This window comes from Biomphalaria glabrata, chromosome 2 (assembly GCF_947242115.1).
Source record: "Biomphalaria glabrata chromosome 2, xgBioGlab47.1, whole genome shotgun sequence".
In the NCBI taxonomy this organism is placed as follows: Eukaryota; Metazoa; Mollusca; class Gastropoda; family Planorbidae; genus Biomphalaria; species Biomphalaria glabrata.
The window spans coordinates 37,328,589-37,353,659 of NC_074712.1; the positions used below are offsets into that span (position 1 = coordinate 37,328,589).

General features: G+C 37.9%; 1 protein-coding gene across 2 annotated transcripts in view; it reads left to right on the top strand.

Moving 5' to 3' along the window:
* Positions 1-25,071, top strand: part of LOC106067590 (cadherin-87A-like) — a 54,944-nt gene that overhangs the window by 4,036 nt on the left and 25,837 nt on the right. For both annotated transcript variants that reach the window (XM_056020346.1, XM_056020347.1), the window contains 9 exons: positions 9,917-9,973; positions 10,705-10,794; positions 11,154-11,302; positions 19,614-19,661; positions 20,153-20,239; positions 22,325-22,423; positions 22,769-22,903; positions 23,858-23,971; positions 24,277-24,355. In XM_056020346.1, coding sequence (XP_055876321.1) covers positions 9,937-9,973; positions 10,705-10,794; positions 11,154-11,302; positions 19,614-19,661; positions 20,153-20,239; positions 22,325-22,423; positions 22,769-22,903; positions 23,858-23,971; positions 24,277-24,355 — 838 coding nt within the window. In that variant the 5' untranslated portion in view covers positions 9,917-9,936. The remainder of the gene's footprint in view (positions 1-9,916; positions 9,974-10,704; positions 10,795-11,153; positions 11,303-19,613; positions 19,662-20,152; positions 20,240-22,324; positions 22,424-22,768; positions 22,904-23,857; positions 23,972-24,276; positions 24,356-25,071) is intronic.

Genomic DNA, 25,071 nt, shown 5'->3' on the forward strand with positions numbered 1-25,071 from the left:
ACACTGGAGTCACAGTGGAAATAACACGCTAAAAATTTACCCCACAACTAAAAAAAATCCAGTTTCATTGAACAGTGGTCTTATTTCTGCCAGATCTCTACAAATCTTTTTTTTTTTTTTTATTATTTCAAGTTGTGAAATCCACCGTAAAACATACAACGCTCAAATATTAATTGTATAGAGGCTTTTGTGTAAAGAAAGATACATAGATTACCATGACCATGATGTCCACTTTTGTCTTCGGGAACCGATAATAAATGAGCGCTCGGTATTAATTTGGGATAGACATAGTTTCAAGCTACATCATTAGTTGTATGTATGAAGAATGATCTATTGAAACTAGAGCGACTACTTTTAGGTCCACATAGACTTCGCAAATGTCATAATTACATTAAATACTTATTTCAGCTACACTAGAGTGAGACTAGAAGCAACTCTAAGGCTTTTACATAAAACCAGTGAAGTGAATTGATATCAACTGTATTAATAGATAATGATAACATATGTCTCCCCATTTTCTACACTGATGTTTAAGTGAATTACAGCTAGGTACCAATTTATGATCAAAGAAATATTTATAGAGACAAAGTCAAGTGACGTAAGTTGTAACTTCCAATGTAATAAAGTAAGCATTAAGTGAATAGGAAACTATGAAAAAAATAATCAGTTGGGAAAGTGAGAAGCAGATAAGCTAACGGAATCTATTATGTCATGACATGAAACTATATGAGACAACTAAAGAATTGAAAAGATTGAAACTCACACTGGGTTTTGTATCCGAATCAATCAGGAATAAAAAAATTGAAAGCGACGATGCGATGTTCACTGTTGGATAGCTTGATAATAAACTGCCCTAACTAAAACGTGGACACGTGACTTAAGACAAACAAACCAATCATGCAAATCTGTCGTGGGTTATCCAAATGTGTGTGATTTGACCATTTAAGTGAGGGTTACATGAAAAAACAGCAGGGGGTGTGATAGGAAGGGATGGGTGGATGTTGACAGTCTAGCATGTGGCGAGGGAGTTACGCAACATGTCCATCTGTTTTATATGGCCTGCGGGCTCATGATGTATTGTATGTATTGAGTATGTAAACCTACATTTAGTACTTAAATAGATTCATGTATCTTCAACTGTATAGCTTTTAAAAAGAAACATTTTAGATATATAGACAGAGATGAGGTAGAGAGATAAAGGATAGATAGATAGATGGATAGAGAGATAAATAGATAGAGAGAGAGATAAGTTAGACAGAGAGAGGATAGATAGGTAGAGAGAGGGATAGATAGGTAGAGAGAGGGATAGATAGAGAGATAGAGATAAGTTAGACAGAGAGAGGATAGATAGGTAGAGAGAGGGATAGATAGATATATAGATAGAGATAAGTTAGACAGAGAGAGGATAGATAGAGAGAGAGGGACAGATAGAGAAAGGATAGATAGATAGAGAGAGATAAGTTAGACAGAGAGAGGATAGATAGGTAGAGAGAGAGATGGATAGATAGAGAGAGAGATGGATAGATAGCGAGAGATAAGTTAGACAGAGAGAGGATAGATAGGTAGAGAGAGAGAGAGAGAGGGATAGATAGATAGAGATAAGTTAGACAGAGAGAGGATAGATAGGTAGAGAGAGAGAGGGAGGGATAGATAGAGAAAGGATAGATAGATAGAGAAAGGATAGATAGATAGAGAGGGATAGATAGAGAGAGAGAGAGAGAAGTTAGACAGAGAGAGGATAGATAAATGGATGCATAGAAAGAGAGATACGTAGATTTTGTTTATTTATCTAGCTAATTATAAGAATAATTAAATAAAAAGTGTGTTTATTTAAATAAACTATATAAAAATCCCATTTGTATACTTATTTGAAACATTTTCACCATTTCCTATTTATTTGCTACGCGCGTGCTTTACTGCCCCGTCGGCGTTGTGTCTTACCATAACCAACGTATAGGATCTCTGTTCTCCGGCGCAATAGTTCTTCTCACGTCTGCTATCAAACTCGCTAGACGGTCGGCCATAAAACACGGACATATTGACCCCCCCCCCCCCCCCAATAAAAAGTGGGGTCAATTAGCCTGGTAAGGGGATGGTATCAGCATCATACTTACTTCTATTCGGTGCTTTTTTTTTTTTCTAAAGAAATAGGTGCCGGTACTCACTAATAAATTAATAATAAACGTTAAAATACAAGAGAAGTAATATTTTTTCCCAAAATTGAAAAAGGTGCCGGTACGTCGTATATACATTCTATTTACATACATGCGAATGTTTGCTCTTTCCCTACGGCTATGTGGCTATCGCCCTCTAATCTTGTCCACTTTTTTTTAACATATCTATGCCATCCAGCAATTAAGGTCAATCCTCTTAATACCTACGTCGTTCCTTTCCTCCATTTCTCCCCATTGGACAGTTTGGCACATGACATAGCGCTAGACAGAATGGAGCCCCCCCCCCACCACCTACCAACCCCGACCCACCCTCACAGACACCTAAGTAATAATCTCATTTGTAAGTGATACATTTTGTTCAACAGGCCTGTTTGTAACTTTGTTTTGTTACAGAACTATAATTCCAAGCTCTAAACAAAAAAAAAAATGTGGGAGGAGAAATTAAGTGGACCAATTAGATTATACTCTAAATTTTTGGCAATTTTAGGATTCAAGCATAAATTGTGAGTGATAGTCCCAAATGTATTAATACAATAGAAAATATCAGATTGAGTAAAGGTTGCAAATAGGCGACTAGATAAAGTATATTAGGGTTCAGAACTCATCTCAATTTTTACTCTTATACTGAATAATTTTGTATAAATTCTAAATTTTCCAAAAGAAAGTTTTTCTTAAAATAGAGCTAAGCAGAAAATGGAAGAGAGATAAGAAGCAATAGCGGCCATAGGGTGTAGCTAATGGGGCAAGCACCCCAGGCCCTACGTCTGAGGGGGGGGGGCGCGATCGGAGATTTTATTGTCACAAACGTGATCACTACATATTTTCAGCCTAAGTGTTTTATAGGCTACTGTGCATAGACACGTTTAACCAAGCTACGACATTAATCCGAGAGTGGGTACATGGCAAGTGGTTGAAATCCTGGGATGGCTCCAACAAAGCCCGTGGAGTCTGGCAACATTTGCGTCGCCCGGACCGCGACGATCCATGGTGGTGGCTAAAAAGGTCGAAACAATCTATCATTGCGCAGTGTAAAACGGGGCACTGCCCTGTTGGTGCTTACTTTGCCAGGTTCCGGCCAAATTTTGATGCCCGTTGCCGACACTGTGGAGAGTCTCTTCTGTACACCTGGCCACCAGAAATGATGGCTTGATAGAGTTTCTTGTGCCCTCCTTCTTTCTTTCTTCCATTCTTCCTTTCTTGCCCAGACATAAATCTGGGGCAAGTAGTTTTTTTTTTCTGTTGTCCATAGACAATTGTGGCTGTTCATCACTTGTGCTCCCCACCCGCCATCGAGTCCAACAAGGGTCAGGGCTATACCGGTGCTATTTTCCATACTGATTCTCGGTGGACACTATCAAACGCTTTCTTAAAGTCTACGAAACTGATCGTTAGCCATTATTGGTTCTCAATACTTTGTTCTATGATATTTCGTAGAACGAAGATCTGCTCTGCACATGTTCTGCCTCTTTGGAAGCCTGCTTGTTCTTCTCTGAGCCTCTCATCTACAGATTGTTGAAGCCGATAAAGGCACTTTTCTTATTCAATATGCTTGGACAAAAGTATTCAAATGCCCTGTCTTTCACCGTGACTGAGCAGGGCCTGAGATATCTGCGTTTCACCACCAATATACCCGGCAAATTCAGTTGATTCATAATGCTCTTGCTCGTATTTTTTATTTATTTATTCCAAATCAACGTTTTGACTCGTACGAAGTTGAAGAACTTTCTAATATTCAAACCTTTTATAGTGCAAAGAATTGCAAGCCTATTATTAGATGTACATGGTTGGCCATCATCATCTCATCTCTGCCTGTGGTTCCTTATGGGACATAGGCCACCAGCCAGCTTCTTCAAGGCGTCTCGGTTCTGGGCGTGTCTCTCCAACTGTCCCCACGTCTTGCCCATCTGCTTCCTAATTGCGGCGCCATATATTCCTGGGCCGTCCCTATCTTTCTCTTTTTAAGTCTGTCGAGTATGATGATAGTCAGTCTGTTGTAAATATTATCCTTCTCTTCCTCTTCACTGTCATTTGTTGTTAAGACAATATCTAAGTTAATCCTCTTCTTCACTGAATGGAATGAGGCTGTTATTATCCGTGCTCCATGCGCTTCTCATCCTATAAGTGCCCTCTGAGCCCGCTTAGACAGCATTATACCGTAATGTGTAATTCTTGGAGGATCGTGTTTCAAATCAGGAGCTTTGAAACTGGATACAACAGCTCCCTGATTGACCCTTTAGGTTGATGACCTATGCTGGTAGCTCAGCTTCAATACTCACAACGTCATCGCAGGAGACTTTAATGCTAAGTCTCAGCAGTGGGGCTATGATTCAACCGACTCGTCGGGACATAAAATCCACGAACTTCTAAATAATTCTAATTTGTTCTGTCTGCAAAATAAACATACTCCCCCAACTCTATACCATACCGGAAATGGCAGCCAATCTAGACCAGACCTTACTCTAATCACAGCTAATTTAGAATCACATACTCAGTTTCAAGTCCTAGATGACATTGGAAGCGACCATAGACCCATACTAGTCACAATTGCCCTCTCAGAGGCCAGTGGTGTAACCCCAAAAGCCCCGCGTAGATGGAGTTACACCAAGGCGAACTGGCCAGTCTACGAGGCTGTCCTGTACACTTTTCATAGCCTTTCTTAATGATTTGCCAAGCTCACTACGGTCCAAATATGCTGACGATATTGTCCTCTGGTCAACCGGGAAGAAAGCCGACCAAATCCAGGCGGCACTTCAAGCAGACCTCCATACCATCTCCTCGTATTGCGACAAATGGCAGATTCAGATAAACGTTGCCAAAACGACCTGGTCCCTGTTCAGCCTAGGAATCGACATCCTTAAGGCTCCATTCGAGCTTCAACTCGGTGGGCTGCGACTCCAGCGTGAAAATACGCCAAAATATCTAGGGGTGACCCTGGATAGAAAACTGTCAATGCTCCAGCACGTCCAGGAAGTTGAACGAAAAGCCTCGGAGAAGTTAGCGTTACTAAGAAAGCTGGCCAGCACAAAGTGGGGCGCCAAAGCTGACATGCTACGCACATTGTATCTAGGGGCAGTCAGATCACAAATCGAATACAGCTATACAGCTCAAGTATACGCTAGTAAAACTGCTCTCGAATCACTCGACCGGGTACAAGCACAGGCCCTACGGTTCATTTGTGACACCTTTAGGACAAGCCCAACAAACGCTGCTGAAATCTTTACTAACGTGGCACCCTTACATCTTAGGAGGGAGAGGGCAGTACTTACGGCCTACGAGCGCTACAAAAGGGGCGACTCTAGGCTACCCACCTCAATCTTAGTGCGACAGTGGAGAGAGAGGAACCGCATCAAAATGCGATCGTTCCTACATATAGCGGTCAATTTGTCAAATTCAGCTGGACTCTCCACTGATAGAATCCCTATTAGGAGAATCAGTACGTGCCCTCCGTGGAGGAGATTGCCGGCCCCACAAATAAACCTGTCCCTGATAGGGCAAGAGGGAGCCACCAAGAGGCGATTAACACCTGCCATTCTCCAAAATTTGGCATCCATAACTATAAAATCCTACCCATCAGATGCCATATTCTGTTATACCGATGGGTCGGTAATGAGGGACCCCGATAGATCGGGGTATGGGGCCCTTATTGTCTACCCCGACCGGACTGAACCAGATAGGCTCTCTGGTCCATGCGGCTACGCTGCATGCTCCATGGATGCCGAACTTACAGGGATAACTAGGGCGTTCGAGGCCATTAGGGCCCGAATGCTCCAACGCGAGACTAGCGCCACTACGGTGGTGTTGGTCACTGACTCTCGCTCCAGTCTCCTAGTTATGGGTGGCGGCGGGGGAGGGTCGCCCGTAATAGAAGAGGCAATCGGCGCCGCAGATAACATCCGCCGAGCTATTGGAGCTGTCGTTTTTATGCAGTGGGCGCCTTCACATTGCGGCGTGTGGGGCAATGAAACGGCAGACGCCCTCGCAAGGGAGGGTGCAATGGCAGCCACACACCTCGAAGCACCAAGCACGTACTTACAAGCAACGGCACAAATCCGAGCACTCATTCATGAGAAGTGGTTAAAATCCTGGGAGGAATCCGACAGAGCACGTGGTGTCTGGCAGCGCATGCGTCACCCAGATCGCGACGATCCATGGTGGCGACTGAGGAGGTCAGAGCAGTCAATAGTTGCGCAGTGCAGGACGGAACATTGTCCTATTGGGGCATACTTTGCCCGGTTCCGCAATAAAACTTTGACTCCCGATGCCGTCACTGTGGAGAGAGCGTCGAAACAGTGTCGCATGTCTTGTACGAGTGTCCCCAGCTCCGCGAGCTAAGGGGGGACTTGCCTGTGCAGTCACTCGACTTGTATGGTAGCTATGAGGCACTACGCCGGACGGCTAAGTTTCTTGCCAGAGCACTACGGGAGGACTAGTCCTTCCTGCTCTGATTTTTCAATAGGAGTTCATCTCAGGTAGCTCAGCTCGACCAGCCGATTGACTCAGAGCGGGCCATCTGGGCTACAGGACTAGAGGAACTTTGAACCATTTTTTTGACGCACCCTGTAGTTTACCCTTACGGCTCAGGCCCATCCCCCCCCCCCACAAGATACCCGCCCAGGTCCCCGCGCACTGCTGGATTTGAATTTTTCCATTCACTCCAAGCACACCAAAAGTTACCTAATTTAGTTGGCGTCTATAAACCTTTGCATTTTATACTAGGTTCACAAACTAGAAAACGCACAGCTTTGTAAACATTTTATAGAGATTTTTGGACGTGTATCTTAGTTTATTTCGGCTTAGCTTAGTCGAGGAGTAGAGAAAATCTCAAATATTTGGAAGTAGCCTATTCCGTAAAAAAATTATCTACTTATATGATGCTAGGGTCACTTGACCTAAACAATAAAGAACTTGAAAAACCAAACAGCGGACCTGGAAGAAGATGGATCTCCAGCTGTTCGGCGCCAGGATTATCCGACCTTCACCATCATCAGTACAAGGAACGTCAAGACCATTTACGAGACTGAGAAAACTGCAAGTGGCAGCAAAGATGAGAAACATAAACCTTCATCTTAAGAATCAGCGAGTCAAGTTAGACTCTCTCCAACTGTCCCCACGTCTTGCCCATCTGCTTGACATCTGCTTCCAAATTGCGGCACCATATATTCCTGGGCCGTCCCTATCTTGACGACTACAGGTATAAACAAATAGTTTGAGAACATCGCGCAGGATGGACAACAGGACAAACTGAGCGTGCTGGTACGAACCTCGCCGATAGCGAAAGAAATGAAGTTGCCATAAAAAAGGGGATGCACAAAAAAGCAGCCCTGTTAGATAGCCCTAAAACAGGAGCATTCAGACATACGAACAGTGGCTAACTTTGCCGCTTCGGAATCGGCTTACTTAGTAGGATCCGATTGTTCGTGGACTCAAAAAGAAACACAAACTAGTTTTTCATGTGAGTACATTATTTACATCCTTTGTCTTTCAAGACAGAAGGAGACATATTACGGTCGGCAACTTCGTCATGGTTAACAAAATGTCCATTTGTAGCGTACTCGTAATATAAAAATCCAGTTATGGATTTACGGCAGTACGTCAACCCTGTCCTGTGCCTATATTTCCGCAAACTACACATTTTTTGCTTGCATATTTAATAATTATAATTATTTTTAAAGTAGAAAAATAAGATTACATACTCTAAAAAAAAAAAAAACGAGAGCAGAAAAAAATGTATTTCAATACGTATTTAAAAGAAACAAAACAGTTAACACACGATTAGATTTATCACGATTAGATTTATAATATTATTTTTTTAGCAAAGATACGTAGGTCTGTAATTAATTAATAATATATTAATTAAAATTCCCCAATTAAAAACATAAAATACCATTTAAACATTAATAGTTATTCCAAGAATAATTTGTACAAAAAAAATCTAAATCTATATTACATAGATCTACGATTTAACGTACTAAAAGAAGAGAGAGAGAGAGGGCAGTGACCGGGCGCGCTCTGCGCGCGAGCAGGTGAGGTCACGTCAGTACGTCATCATACGTGCGGATAGACAGCTGCCAAATAATTGACCTGAAAAACTAGGGTCCTGCGATGTAAAAAATCCTGGACTTGTAAACCTATAACTCTACCCATTCATGACTGGTAATTGCAATAATTAATAATTCAAAGTTGATTAGCTGTTTATTTGAGTTTGAGTTTTTGGGACATCGGCACAATATAAGCCATAGGTCGTGCCCGTAATCCCTCAAGGGTTACTCTCCCTTCATACCACAAGAGCTAAATTTTATATAGTTAAGCCATTCAAACCAAGGTCCATTCACGGTTAAAATAGTAAAGGTAGTAAAAAATTAATAATTTAATAAAAATCTTTTATAAATATTATATATTCACGATTTCACAAATCAAACCTTCGCAGACAACCCCACCTCCCGGACAAAGCCCAGTACCTTCCTTGGGTCGCCACTGTCGAACATTGTAAGTTGTGCGCTCTAAAAAATTTCCCCCTGGCCCTGGTATCCTGGTATCTGGGGCAATCAATGGATATGTTCCACAGTGAGACGAGATTCAGCTGTTTATTTAAAAAACGGAAAAGGGATGGGGCCGTCTGATATTTAGCTTCGACTTTTTGTAATTGATTAATAGACAGTTAAACAGTACAGACATTTTTGTTCTATCTTGTTGTGTTTGATGAGCAGAGTGCCTAATGGGTGCACGGGAGTCTTCTCCCAGATACTCGCCCAATTAGCGCTCTGAGCATGTATAAAAGTTGCACTATATAAAGGTAATTTGAAATATTATTTTAAACACATGACAAAAGATTTCCTCTAGTACTGTATCTAGTGGTAACTTATTGATAGAACCACGAAAGAACATGAGTAAAGTGGCTTAGACATAAGAGGTCAAATGTAAAAAAAAAATAAAAAATTTCCAAATCAAATCTGACTTTTGCATACAATTTTCACAAAATATTGTAATGGAAAAGAAAGATAAATGTATTTAGGAATTTGTTGACTGTCAATCTGTCTAGTCCTAGATCTACCTGCTGATGGCTATGGGATTACTGAATGCTGTAAAGTGTATTTATACAAAATGGTTAAAAAAGTTAAAATCTAGCTTGTAAAAGGGCCTTTCAGTTATTGCTAGACCAGGCAGCTAATAATAAGTTATGCCCCCAATACTTTTTTTTAGTTCCAAGTGTTTCTTCTTCTATGATGTTTTATCTCTTTCTAGTGACTAGACCAGCTAACTAATAGAAAAAATATGTTCTCAATTGTTTCAATTTTGTTCTAAGTATCTCTTGCCTCTGTTTTTTTTTTTTTTTTTGTCAACACAAAGAAATAAGAGCATTTCGCATTTGAGAAAGTTTTATTTTTTTCTAAGGGTAAAAAAATGAATAGTTAGGAAAAATAAATTGATGATAATCAAATTTTATATCATTGTATTGTAGACAAATTGGCCAAAATAATTGTCTGTTTTTTTTTTATTGTAATGATGATGATGATGAATCTCATGTTGACCACCAATAAAACCTTTATTTAGAAGTAGCTGCCTACTTTAAAAGTTGTTTGGTCTATTTTGGAGGTTGTTGAAAAACTCACTATAAATTTGGCCTAGCCTTCCTTTTTCAATAAAATCTTGTACATCCCATTTTATTATTTTTTTTTTTATGTTTAAGTCTGAATTTTCAATCATTCTGATAGTTTCATCTTATTTTTGTTTCATCATTCTAGGATTACTGATTATCTGAAACATGCAGTTCATATTTATTGTGCTGGTGTCCTCATTTGGTAAGCATATTATGCATAAAAACTAAAATCTAAAAAGATGGCATATTTACTGCATTTTGTCCTCATTGCTCATGTAAAAAAAAAAACAACTATTCATCCCTGTAATTAAAGATTATATATTTAGATATTTGTCTGTACATTTTTGTAAACATTTTTTTTTAATGGTAGTCATTTGTCCATGTTCAGCATTTTTCACCAATTTGAATCAGTCAATGTTGATTCTATATTTATATCACTATTATTAACAGTTTTTTAATAATAATCTTAATATTTAAGCAGACCCGGCAGCTTTGACCACATATTTTGTCATTAGCTTAGACAATAAAGTATTCCTTAAGAAGCTTAATTAAGTTCTTTTACTGTAGTTAAAAAATCTTTGGGTTATAAATTTCTGTTATCCCAGAAACTATAAAAATACAGTCCACTTTGGTTTTCACTAGAATATAACCATTAATTGTGAATAGTTTTTATACCCATAATTGTAAATAGGCACTTTTAGGGAAGTCATTTTAGTTTTTTAATTCTCTTCTAACTATATTTCCATATTGTACATAAAAGTACATAAAAGCATTCAAGTTCAAAAGAGCTATGACCTTTTTTAAAAAACAGCTTACCAACACATCTCTAACCTTTTTAGTTTCATGTTGTAAATCTTTAAGAGTTTATGGTCATGAATATTTATGAGTGTTTGTTTTATTTCACATCCTAATCTTAATATTTATCTTTTTCAGTTGTGTTGGCATATGGGCAGAGATCAGTCCCTGTATTTTTAGATTATTCTGCTTTAAATGGCAGATTCTTATCGGAATCTCAGCCAAAAGGTAATAGTTTTAATTAATTTTATTTCCATTTTTAAATGTAATTAACATGCTAAGTCTTAAATTAGTCAAAGTTATAGAGGGTACCATTATCCCTCATACATTTAGACAAGAATGAATATGCCAAAATTAAATGTTTTGTTTCAATAAACGAACGAGCACATATTACTTTAAATTTCCAATGTCAGGAAAATCCCCCACCTCCCAATTAAATTTATTATAGGACTGGCAAATAAATCTAAAGCAAGTTATAAAAATAATTGTTTAAACTGTAAAAACTGTCAATAAAAAATCATATACAATTTTTATTATACTATTAGTTATAAGAATATTACAGTGGCTCTTATCTGTTTTTGTTTTAGATTCCTATATCGGTCAAATTAGTGCTACTGATCCAGATGGTACAAGTGTAAATTATTTTATCGATGGACAAGGTGGTGAATATTTTGCTATAGACCAAAAAACTGGAATCGTTACTTTGAAAAAACTTTTGGATTATGAAATATCTGTGGTAAGTATATCATTATTGTAGAATATTTGTATTACACAAATAACAAACTAGTGTTTAAGAGGGAAGACATATTAGGAACTCCATTTATTACGTAAACACAAGCGGTGTTGCACTGACGCGCTAGTGTGCAAATGTACATATAATACTATTATGTTACATCTCTCTTCTTTAATTCAGAAAATCTATTTATCAGAATAACTAACAAACTAGTCAACTAAAAAGTCTAATCAGTTCATCACAAATCAAGTCTCTTGGGTTTGTTAACTATTCTGCCTGAGCGTGTTACATAAGGTTCATTTGGTCTAAAGGTGTTAGAAGAAGCAGTGTGTAGTGGCGGCTCAAAATCTAGTGTAGTTTGTAATCTTGGACTCTCTAGATCTAGTGGTTCTGGTTGTTCTGAGATGTCATCTGGAAAGTCATAATTGTTGTCAAATCTGTTTGCTTTCTCAGAAGACTTTCTGATGTGTTTTCTGTTTCTTCTGTAGACCTTATTTCCACTTTTGACATTATATGATCTAGGCTTAGAATGCTTCGAAACTACTGTTCCTGGTTTCCACTTAGAATTAAGTTGCATTCTGACTGCCGTTCCGTCTTGTAGTGGATTATGACTCTTAACTCCTTTCCTCTTATCATAATAATGTTTCTGAGACTGTTTCTCGGAGTCAAAGTGTTTCTTCACCACCTTGAGATCTGGTGTCTTGGTAGGTATTAGCGGTTCTGACACATTTTGATTCTGATGTTCAGCACACCTGCTACAATCCCTAACTGTCACTTCAATGTCTGCATTCATGCCTGGCCAATACATGACTTCTCTGGCTCGCTGCTTACACTTGACTATTCCTAAGTGAGACTTGTGAATCAGATTTAGCATGTATTTACGTAAGCTTGGTGGCATGACTATTCTCAGACCTTTGTATATAATACCATCAGAAGTTGATAACTGGTCTCTTGAATCCCAATATGGCCTAACTTTAATTGGAGTCTCGCTTCTTGTGTCTGGCCAACCAGTCATAATTACTTCCAGAAGCATTGAAAGTTCCTTGCTTGTACAGTCTTGAATTTCACTGTATTTCGAATCACTTACAGAGATCATATGCACTGAATCATCTGTAAATTCACATGTCTGTGTATCAGTATTTGGTAGATGTGCACGAGAAAGTGTATCGGAGATAAACATTTCCTTGCCTTTTCTGTAACAGACTTTCAGATCATACCACTGTAGTCTTATTAGCATCTTCTGTATTCTCATTGGTGCTGACAATAGAGGTTTCTTGAAGATTTGCTCCAGAGGTTTGTGATCATTATAAACTGTTACTTCCTTACCAAATATGTAGCAGTGAAATTTGCTTGTACTATACACAATTGAGAGCATTTCCTTCTCAATCTGAGCATATCTTGTTTCTGTATCTGTGAGAGCTCTTGATGCGTATGCAATTAAACGGCCTTCCTGGAGTAATACTGCTCCCAGTCCATCTTTACTTGCATCACATTCTATCTCTATGTTCTTGTTGACATCATAATATGACAAAACTGGATGGTTTGTACAAAGATGTTTCAATTCTTCAAAACTCTTGTTTTGTTCATGATTCCATTGAAATTCTGCATCATTTTTTAGAAGCTTTCGTATTGGAGCATCTGCTTGACTTAGATTAGGAATAAATTTTGCTAGGTACTGAATTAAACCTAGAAATCTTCTGATTCCATCTTTGTCTTGAGGAGCTGGCATGTCAATAATTGCCTTTATCTTTGCTGGATCTGGTTCTAAACCTTTCTCTGACAAGATGTGACCCATATAAGGTACTCTGTTTTGCCTTATCTTGCACTTGTCATAGTTCAGCTTTAGATTGTACTCCGTTGCTCTTTGCATGACTTGTTTCAAAATGTGATCATGATGTTCAACATCTCTACCAGCTACTAGAATGTCGTCTATGATGACATATGCTCCTTCAATACCTTGAAGCATTTCATCCATAATTCTTTGGTAAATTTCTGGCGCTGATTTGATTCCAAAAGGTAATCGTAACCATCTATATCTTCCCAGAGGTGTGTTGAAAGTTGTGAGAAATGAAGATTCTCTTTCAAGCTTTATTTGCATAAACCCTGACTTGGCATCGAGAACTGAGAATATCTTCGAATCTGGAATATTAGTGATCACATCTTCAATAGTTTTCATCGGGTGATGTTCCCGTCTGATTGCTTTATTGAGATCTTTTGGATCAATACATATTCTCACTTTGTCATTCCTGAACGAAACAACCATGGTGCTAACCCATTCAGTAGGTTCATGTACTGGAGTAATAAATCCATCAGCTTGCATTTCTTTAAGTTTTTCTTCAACTTTATTGCGTAGTGATGCTGCTAAGCGACGTGGTGGATGGATAACTCCTTTAGCATTTTCCTGTAACTGAATCTTGTATTCTCCTGGCAGTGTTCCAGTTGTTTTAAGCATTTCAGGAAACTCTCTTTGTAACTCGTCTTCTGCCTTGGATTCTATGCTGTCAATCCGTTGTAGTAGTCCTAAACATTCTGCTGTGTCACCACTCAAAATGTTCTCTTGACTAATGTCTACTACCTCAAACCTTGCTTTCACCTCTTGGATATTATTTTTCAAAGGTAGCACCACTGCTCCTAAAGTCTTAATAACATGATTAGAGTAAGACTTGAGCGACTTTGCTGAATAAGCAAGTTTTACTTTGTCTTTGAGCTTTTCAAACTCTGACTTGACAAGAATGTTACATCTTGCACCAGTGTCGATACGAAAAATTAATGTCTTGCCATGCACGACTAGTTTTACAGTCCACTTGTCTTCAACGACATTGATATTCTCAATATTACCCTTTTTATACTGGCTACTTGCAGTGCTAACAGGTATAACAGGTTGCGTCTTTTTCTGCACATTTGAAACCAGTGGTTTTTCTTTTTGCAGAAATTGCATGTGGTTCCTATTGCTGGACATTTTCCCTTTTCGTGGTTCTTGCCGCATTTACTACATAATTTATCTGAGTTGTCTTTAGACTTCTGCTTGAGTACATTGTGTGACTGTCTCTTGATTGCTAGAACTTCTTGGCCCCTAAACATTTTCACTTGGCTTTGTGACAATTCATATTGTTGTCCAATTTCTATAGCCTTGCTAAGGGTCAACTTCTGTCCCTGATCAAGTAGTCTTAATTGTACCTTTTCGTGTATGACTCCACTAATAATCAAATCAATAAACATATCGTCTGGGTTGTCATACTCACAGTCCATAATGAGAAGCTTTAGGTCTTTAACAAAGTTATCAAAACTTTCTCCTTCTTCCTGCTTTCTCTGATGTGCTCTAAATCTAGACACTCGTTTATTTTGTCTTGGCCTTATGTAGTCTTCTATTTTTTTTAATAGCAATTGCGGATCTCCCTCTTCACTATCAGTAATATTTAGAGTTTTGTAAACTTCTCGGCCCTGTTGACCTATCCACATTCCCAGCCATCCGGCTTTTTGTTTACTATCGGCACCAGCTAACGGTCCTTTGAAACAAAAGCTCACCTGCTGTTGAAATCTTATAAACTCTTGATACAGATCTTTAGCATTCCAATTCAAGATTGGTTGCTCAAAATAAAAAGAAGCCATTATTAGATTAATAAAAACCTTTGTCTGGACAGCTTTTTAAGTTTTATTCTGACACCATGTAGAATATTCGTGTTACACAAATAACAAACTAGTGTTTAAGAGGGAAGACATATTAGGAACTCCATTTATTACGTAAACACAAGCGGTGTTGCACTGACGCGCTAGTGTGCAAATGTACATATAATACTATTATGTGACAATTATCATGTTGCATTATTGATTGTTAGCAGCTATACAGATCAGAAAAAAAATATGTTCATCACTCTTTGAAAGTCAATATCTTAAGAACAAAAGAAAATACAATTCTTAAGAAGAAAAAAACATAAATTTTTGCATAGGTGGAGAAATATTGAATATCACCAAAAAGCCATCCTTTTGCGTCTGTTCAAAACCAATCAACATCTTTCAGTGTCTCTGGTGCGATAGCGTCCTACAACTCTCTGTTATTTTCTTATTTCATATTAAGTGTAACTGGCTTTCAACTATAAACTTTATTTTTACTATTTCTTCAATTGCTAGAAGTTAATAAAAGGTACTGAAAAGTATGTCTTAAACATATCTATCTTGCAGGTAGATTCTCATTAAAATAAGTTTAAAACGACAAGTAGGCTGGAAACTTGCACCAAGCAACAAAAGAAGAAAAATTAAACTGAAAAAGAAAATCCCTGTCATGCGACTGGCCACTTGGAATGTCAGGACAATGTGTCCTGGTCTCACTGATGATCTAAGGCAGATCGATGATGCAAGGAAGACGGCAGTTATAAACAACGAGTTAAAAAGGCTACATATTGACATTGCAGCCCTGCAAGAAACCCGACTGGCCGAAAACGGCATGCTCCGCGAGACTGACTACACTTTCTTTTGGAAAGGGAAAGCACAGGATGAGACTCGAATACATGGTGTGGGCTTTGCTGTCAAGAACAGTCTTTTTCCCATGATAGTCCCTCCAGTTGGTGGCTCGGAACGGCTACTAAGCATAAGTATGATGACAGCATCTGGAAAAGTCACTCTAATTAGTGCCTATGCCCCCACACTATGCTCGCTTCAGGAGGACAAAGACAAGTTCTATGAAGACCTCAAAGAAGCCATTGCAAACATTCCTCAAAAAGAACATATGATCCTTCTAGGTGACTTCAATGCCAGAGTAGGATCAGATCACACTACCTGGCCAGACTGTCTTGGGCTTTTTGGAATCGGAAAGATGAATGAGAACGGACAAAGACTGCTTGAATTCTGCACATACCATAAGCTCTGCATTACCAACACATACTTCAGAACAAAACCACAGCACTGTGTCTCATGGAGGCACCCTAGGTCTGGGCACTGGCACCAGCTGGATATGATACTGACACGAAAAAAGGACATTGGAAATATACTGCTGACACGTAGCTACCAAAGCGCGGATTGTGATACTGATCATACTTTAGTGTCATGCCGGACAAGACTGCTGCCAACTAAGATCCACACTTCACAGGGAAAAAGAAAATCACGCCTGAATACTACTAGCACAAAAAATCCTGATCTTTGCACCGAATTTGAGAACAAATTAGAGGAAGCTTTTAAAAACTTCTCTGCGACTGAGGTAGAAAAAAGCTGGACGTCTATGCGTGATACAATCTACCAAACATCATCACTGGTCTTTGGAAACAAAACCAAGAAAAGCGAAGACTGGTTTGAAGCTAGTCTACCAGAAATGGAAACTGCCACTACGAACAAGAGAGCAGCCATGCTAATCTACAAGAAGGATCCCACCCCAAGCAACTTAAAAAGGCTCAGAGCTGCACGTAACAATGCCCAAAGAGTAGCGAGACAATGTGCTAACAAATACTGGCAGGAGCTATGCGAAGATATTCAATCTTGTGCCGACTGTGGTAACATAAGAGGACTATATGAGGGCATGAGAAAAGCCTTTGGACCTCACACCAGCAAGTGTGCTCCGCTCAAGTCAAAAGATGGCTCAATCATCAGCGATCGTGTGCTGCAAATGGAACGATGGGTAGAACACTATGCAGAACTCTACCAGATTGAAAACGCCATCTCACCAAATGCTGTTTCCAACTTCCCATCACTTCCAGTTTTGACGGAATTAGACGAAACGCCCTCAGTAAAGGAGCTGAGCATTGCCATTGACATGCTTGCACATGGGAAAACACCCGGAGGAGATGGCATTCCTGCTGAAGTAATTCAGGCTGGAAAACATGCCCTAATCAAACCACTCCATGAACTGCTAAGCTTGTGCTGGGAACAAGGAATGGTCCCCCAGGAATTGAAAGACTCCAACATTGTTACAATTTATAAAAATAAAGGCGACCGCTCTGATTGTAACAATTACAGAGGCATCTCACTGCTTAGCATAGTCGGAAAGGCTTTTGCTAGAGTGTTACTAAAGCGATTACAGATCCTGGCAGATCGTGTTTATCCAGAGTCGCAGTGTGGCTTTAGGGCAGGAAGATCTACAACAGATATGATTTTCTCTCTGCGGCAGCTACAGGAGAAGAGCAGAGAACAAAAGCAGCCCCTCTTCATAGCTTTTATTGATTTGACCAAGGCCTTTGACCTTGTTAGCAGAAGCGGTCTGTTTGCTGTACTAGAGAGAATCGGCTGTCCAAATAAGTTAAGAAAACTAGTGTCAGCTTTTCACGAAAATATGCAGGGCACCGTTCAGTTTGAAAGTTCTTCCTCCAGGCCATTCTCCATTAAGAGCGGTGTAAAACAAGGATGTGTACTGGCCCCTACACTATTTGGCATCTTCTTCTCAGTCGTACTATCCAGTGCTTTTAAATCCCTGGAAGACGGAATATACATCCATAGCAGATCCGATGGAAGGCTCTTTAACCTGGCACGTCTTAAAGCCAAAACGAAAAGGCGTCGTATCTTGATAAGGGAGCTGCTGTTTGCCGATGACGCGGCACTCGTATCTCACTCACAAGGAGGTCTACAGAAGCTAGTGAACGCCTTAGCAGCTGCTTGTCAAGAGTTTAGCCTTACTATAAGTCTCTCCAAGACCGAAATCCTGGCACAAGACGTTGCAGAAATACCTATAATACAAATTGGGAACCACACCCTTTCAGTGGTGCAGGAATTTACCTACTTGGGTTCAACAATTGTCAGTAACCTAGACTTAGACATCGAGCTGACAAAAAGGATAGGAAAAGCTACCACAGCATTGGCAAAACTCTCCAAGCGCGTCTGGGAAAATGGTAAATTGACCACAGCCACCAAAATCCTAGTCTACAACGCCTGTGTTGTGAGCACTCTCCTTTATGGCAGTGAAAGCTGGTCAACATACATGTACCAAGAGCACAGATTGAATAGTTTCCACTTGCGCTGCCTGAGACGCATAATGGGCATCTCTTGGAGGGACCATGTCTCCAATCAGGAAGTTTTGAGATTGGCCAATATGAACAGCATGTATGCTCTCCTGACACAAAGGAGATTACGCTGGCTCGGACATGTCACCCGCATGCCAGATGGTAGAATCCCGAAAGATATCTTATATGCTGAGCTTGTGGAAGGAGTCAGACCCAAGGGCCGCCCAAGACTAACATATAGAGATGTCTGCAAGCGAGACATGAGAGCCTCAGGCATCAGTGAAAGTATGTGGGAAAACATAGCCAAAGACCGGAGTGCATGGAGACAGACTGTGCGTGCTGGGACAACACTTGCTGAGAACAAAAGAATTGAAGCGGCTTTAATCAAGAGGGAAAAAAAGAAAGCTGCCCTGTCTGCTAGCCCTAAATCAGAGGCATACAAATGTACGAATTGTGGCAAAGTCTGCCGTTCTAGAATTGGCTTGATTAGCCACACCAGATTCTGCCCCGTCTCAAGATTTAGCCAAAACCAGTGACTCACTTGGGCGCATCCATTGCCTTTCGAGACAAAAGGAGCCATATATATATATATTAAGTGTAACTGGCTTTCAACTATAAACTTTATTTTTACTATTTCTTCAATTGCTAGAAGTTAATAAAAGGTACTGAAAAGTATGTCTTAAACATATCTATCTTGCAGGTAGATTCTCATTAAAATAATCCCTTTATTTTATTGTTAGTAGGATAAGTTAAAATCTAGTTGGCGAAATCTTTTGAACATTCCAAAAAATTGTTTGGATTGAAAGCAAAAAATTTATGTTTAAAGCATATAAAATACTTCCCGCAAATTAAAGTAGACTTTTAGTTTGAATTCTTTGGCTGTAATTTAAATTCATTCTGAGATTTTCACATTATATAGTTTAAGCTAAGACATGTTTTCATATCACTATCTGCATGTTAAATGTGTGTCACAAACCATTTTTAAACCCATGTGTAAGAGGAAGAGTCCACTGGGTCATAGATATATTGCAGGCTAAGAAATTGGTAGGTAAAGGCGATGTCAATAATGTTCTGTGGCAAGTTTGGTCCAAATTATTTGTTAGTGAAAATGAAACTGAAATTGAAAACGGAAACCTTGATTTGCAAATCTTACCCTCATGAAAACTAATTAAAAAGTTTCTCCCTAAATAAGCATTGTCTCAATATTGGAGTGTTTAGGCTGTTTATGTCAAAGTGAACTACAATGGTGCTTTTATTTCAATGCTGGGCACAGAAACAATGTTGATTGCTGACCTACATTTAATGAGAACTTTTTATGCTGTATGTCATTAATTACAAAAGTAATGTTGAGACTTATATAATGGCTTAACCTAAATTTTTTTTTCATTTCTCAGGAGATCAAGTTAACAATTAGAGTTGTGGATGGAGATGGTCAAACTTCTGTAATTACCAACTTTACCTTTTTAAAAATATATATATTTATAATTCTTAAGTGTGATCACAGCCCTTGGGTAGAAATTAAAAAGTTGAATATGTTTTTAAAATGCTATTATGTGTACAAAAATATCATTAGTGTTATATTCTTGAGAATTATTCAAGTAAATAGTTGAAAGCATTGGGTCTATTGTATAGGTTAGCCTTAAGTCCTTATTCTAAAGAATAATCAAGAAGAAAAATATTTTTAAAAGTAATTTTTACTAACCCATTTGATTGATAATAGGATATAATTAAAAATTACACTTTTGATGAATAAGAAACTTAAAAACATCCCTTTTTAACTTTTTATGCTAACTAAATCTAGTAGGTTTTATAACTTTTATATCTTAATACAAAATTAATTTTATGTTGTTAAGTCTTTTTTAAATAATAAATTCTGCTAAGTAATTCTAAAATTCAGTTACAGTTCTACTTTTCAAATCAAATTTTTTTTCAGTCTGTGGAAGGAAAAGTATTTGTTAATGATGCCAATGACAATGCCCCTGTTTTTAATGATACAGCAATTTTTCGAAGCCTTCCTGAGGTAATTTTTTTGTATGTGATATAATAGCTTTGAATGATCATTATGGAGACAGCTTGCCGCCCAATGCGCCGAACGGCGCGGGAGGACCTAAATTCTAAATTCCTAAAGCTTTGAATGTGAAGGGGAAAGGGGCAGAATCTGCTTGACTAAACAGGTCAGTTTTGAAGTGACCAACTTTGATAAAGTTTGTGCAAGATAAATCTTGTCTAAGTCCACTTAGGGCAACTTTATTCCTCCTGTACATGGACATCTCAGTCCTTTTTTCTCTGTGAGGACTACACCAGAAAGCACAATTGGTCTTTATACTGTCTGATGTTGGTTCTGTTTCCTCCCACATACTTTTATTGATAGTCAAAAATAGGTGCTGATAGTTAGTGATGGATTGCCAAACTTTAAAGTACTAATAAATTAATAATAAAAGTTAAAATACAAGAAATGTCATAATTTTTTCCCCACATTGAAAAAGGTGCAGGTGCATACCCTCACAAAAAAGCACTGGCCATAATTCTTACAGATATAGCTGTATGTTAAACTGGAACATCCCTTGGGTCTCATTTGCTCCTCATAAAGAATTTCCTCTCACTTACATAGAGCAAAGTACTCACAAAACAGGCATTGTAGTCTAGATTTTGGTTGCAGTAATCCATTTGGCATTTTCCCAGTGACACTTTGAGTGTTCTGTCATGTCATATATAAGGCTAATTTTTCATGCATTACCATATAGGTGTTATGCAGATCATGCTTTTCTCTGGTATTTCTGCAAGAATGTTGTTTTTATTAAGACTGACATACTTCTGCCAACTTACAAGCTAAAGTCACATTTGAACTGTAGCATTTTTTTTTGTACATGCTCAGCAGTATTTTTTCTGTAATTGTTATCTGAATGTTCTTTTTGTAAATTTTTACAATGTTTGCACGTTTTAGATCTTTTTGGTCTCTTCCTAAGTAGTTTTTGAATGGCTTTTGAGCATGAATAATCTCTGCAGAATTACCATCTTCTCTGGCCATTTTCTGTTGAACAAGCATATCAATGGCTGGTTTTAGTTTTAGCATAGTTGACAGAAAACCTATCCCAGTTTTAAAATAAGATCCTTCATGATTGTTAAGGCTGTGAAGCTGGACATGGCTATCAGGGAAATTTCATTTTCAATCTCTTCCCATCACCTCTTTTGCAACACATGACAGTCTGGGATGACTATTCCAATGCTTTGACTTAGCAGGCATATTTGCTTTCTCATATTCTCATACATTCCTCTCATGTTATAGGCTTAACAATCATCACAAGACAGAAGTTCTTCCAGGCTTTGATGGCACATTATCTCATAACTCCTTGGATATTACTTCTTGTAAGGCTTAGCACTTGGAGATTGCTTTGATTGGGTTCTTTCATATATTTCAGCAAAGCCTTTAGTAACAGTTTTCATCCTCGTTTTTCTTTTCCTTTCTCCAAAGACCAGTGATGATGTTTGGTAAATGTATCATGTACAGATAGATACTAAAGAGCAGTGATGATGTTTGCTAAATGTATCATGTACAAATAGATACCAAAGAAGTTTGTCAAAAACCTTTTCAGTTGTTTTTTTTTTTTTGGCAAATTCAGTGTGGAGACTGAAATTAACTGTGCATCAGCTACGCATATGGGGGTTTCTTTTTTCCTGACATGTAGTTAGCATCAGTCTTATCTGACAGAAAACTAATGTATGATCTGTGTTAGTCAGTACTTCAGCAGTTTTGTGTTAGCATTATATTGCATATTTATATGAAATATAAGAGCTTAATAAGAGAAAAAAAAAGTTCCCCTTTCAGACCTTGTGATGTATAGAAATTAGGTTAACAAGCAGTATGTCATGTTTCCAGTACAACAACCTACCGCCTTTACTTGCCCCAACTAAAGTCAGGTACCCATTAGAGTTTGGTGGACTCAGGGGTGCCCTAAAAATCCTGAAGTTCAAAATCCTAGTTTTCACTGATATTCAAATCCAGTACACCAGGTTAAAAAGCCAAGTGATTGATGACTCAACCACAACACCCTCTATAAGAGCTCATTAGCCAATGTTTATATTTTCTAAATGTTTGTTTTCTCAGAATACAACTGTTGGCTCAAAAGTAGCTTCTATTGATGTCACAGATGTGGATACAAATAATGCCATTCTAAATGTGTCTTGTGTTAGAGCTACTGTCTCTGTAAGTGTTGTAATGATAAACTTAACTGTCACTTAACCACTGTAATTATTTTAGTTTTAATTACATGCCATTTCCCACAATATTAAAGACTTTTTGGGGGGAAGGGGAGAGTGTTTAGCTGCTTAATGTAAACTAGTTTTAGCATAGTTAACAGAAAACCTATCCTTTTTTTAAAATAAGATCCTAGTACTCTAACGATAAAATGATAACTCAAAGCATAGTTGACAATAAAGAAATATGTTAATTCAAAGCCTAAATCAAATGCTCTTGTTTATCTAATAATATAATTTACATGAGAGTGTTACAATCTCTGTGCTTTTATTAATTGCATTTATCTCACTACAGCTGATTGAGTCCTGCAATACTTTTGGTCTTAATATGACAAAAAACAGCAACAAGTATTGGAACGGTGATTTAATACTTATCAAACAGCTGGACTATGAGGAAAAAATATCTTACATCATTCAGCTATTAGCTTTTGTAAGTCCTCTATAAACTTATGTAACTATAAGCTTATGTAAGCAATCTTTTTGTTTCACTCTGTAAGCCATCATTCAATCACATTATGTAAGATAATCCCATTATGTGAGTCTTCATTCAAACCCATCATGTGAGTAATCATTCAATCCCATTATAAAAGTCAACATTCAATCACATTTTGTTAGTCATCATTGAACAACCCATATAATGTTTAAAAACATATGAAGTCTCAATGTAATGGGCAAACTCTCCCTTTCTCATCTCTTGCATCTATCTGTCTCTATGTAATGGGAAAACTCTCCCTTTTCTCATCTCTTGCATCTATCTGTCTCTATGTAATGGGCAAACTCTCCCTTTTCTCATCTCTTGCATCTATCTGTCTCTATGTGATGAGCAAACTCTCCCTTTTCTCATCTCTTGCATCTATCTGTCTCTATGTGATGAGCAAACTCTCCCTTTTCTCATCTCTTGCATCTTTCTGTCTCTATGTGATGAGCAAACTCTCCCTTTTCTCATCTCTTGCATCTTTCTGCCTCTCTTATAAATAAATAATTTGGATGTTTCTTTTATTGATGAATTGTTTTGACTGACCATATTTGAGTGTAATTTTCTTACAGCATACATTTTTTGTCTTGTTCATTGATCTTGTGCAGTAAATGGAATTAGTGAAAAAAATGAACAAATACAACTACACAAACTACTTACATGTTTACTTTTCTTTTTTTCTTTATGAAATTGTTCATTTTTTTTTTACCCAGCTCTTGATTATGATTATCTCCACCTACTATTGTGTATTATTTGTGTTATGACAATGTGCTTTGTAATTTTAAAAGCACTACTGATCTAATGGTATTTTTGGTATTAGATATTTATTAGCAAAGTATTTTTTTGTTTGTTTATATAAATTGTACATTATTATAACTATTTCTCTTTCTGGTTACTTGTTTTTCACAGGATGGTGTCTTCAGTGTAATCAATGAAGTCCACATAGAAGTTTCTGACATCAATGACACTCCACCTCGATGGACATTGCCTGGACCTAAAACTATAGATGAAGAGCTTCCTATTGTTAGTGTTTTTATTTTCTTTGAAGCTTAGCCAATCAAAATCTTGCCCTAATTACATTGCATGATCCTAGGCATCCTTAAATCTTTTTTTTTTTCATTTAAAAAATCATTTTAAAAAATCATCGTGTCAAAGTGTCAAAAAGGAAATTGTAAAAATTTACTAATTGGTTGCCATCTCATGGTGCCTTGCATGAGGCTAAAGTAAGGAGACAGTATCTGACAAAATTATACATTGTCAAAAGCTATGTTGTGATTAAGTATAAAACATAACTGAGAATTTTAGTTCTAATTATTTTTGTTTGCCAGGGTTTTGTTGTCCAAAAAGTCAGTGCTGAAGATCCAGATGTGAATTCTAAACATGATATTTATTATGAGCTCATAGGCAGTAAGTGCAAGGATTTTTTTTTTATTGTAAAGTAATCATATTTAAACATTTAATAATTTCTCATTGTAAATGATTTCTTATTGTAAGTTCTTATTAGCATTTTTTTAAGAATTTTTCTAAATTATTTACTTTAAACTTTACACTTTTAATCATCTGCATGGGGGATTGCTGTGTGGGCAACATTGTTTAACCCTTAAAACATGTGTGGTAGTTTAGCCTCTAAACATCAGAATTGTAATTCCATTTTGTATGCACTCATTGTAAAACAGCTCAGCACTTTAAGGGTTAACCATAGCGAATACCCAGGTATTCATTTCATTTTTTATGAGATGATCCATAGTTGCCTTACGACTGAAGGAGGCCATAGAAAAATTGAAACTCACATAGAAAAGGTCTGACTAGCAATAGTTTATATGATTTAAGAATGAGTTTTATTTTTTCTTAATGAAACATAAATGGAGTTTGAAGCTTTTAGTACTGAAACATGTTATGAATAACCATGACATGTAACATCTAATAGCAGCACTAAGATGCCAAGGTTATTGAGAGAAGAAGGAGAAGAAACTATGGGGAAACAAAGCTAGGCCCAGACGGGGATTCCAACCATTGACCCCCACCATGACCTAGCAGCAACCAAGTACCAAGCTAACATCCACTTTGCCATCGCACTCTCCAAAGAAAGAGTTAAAATGAGTGTAGTTATTTGGTCCCACATC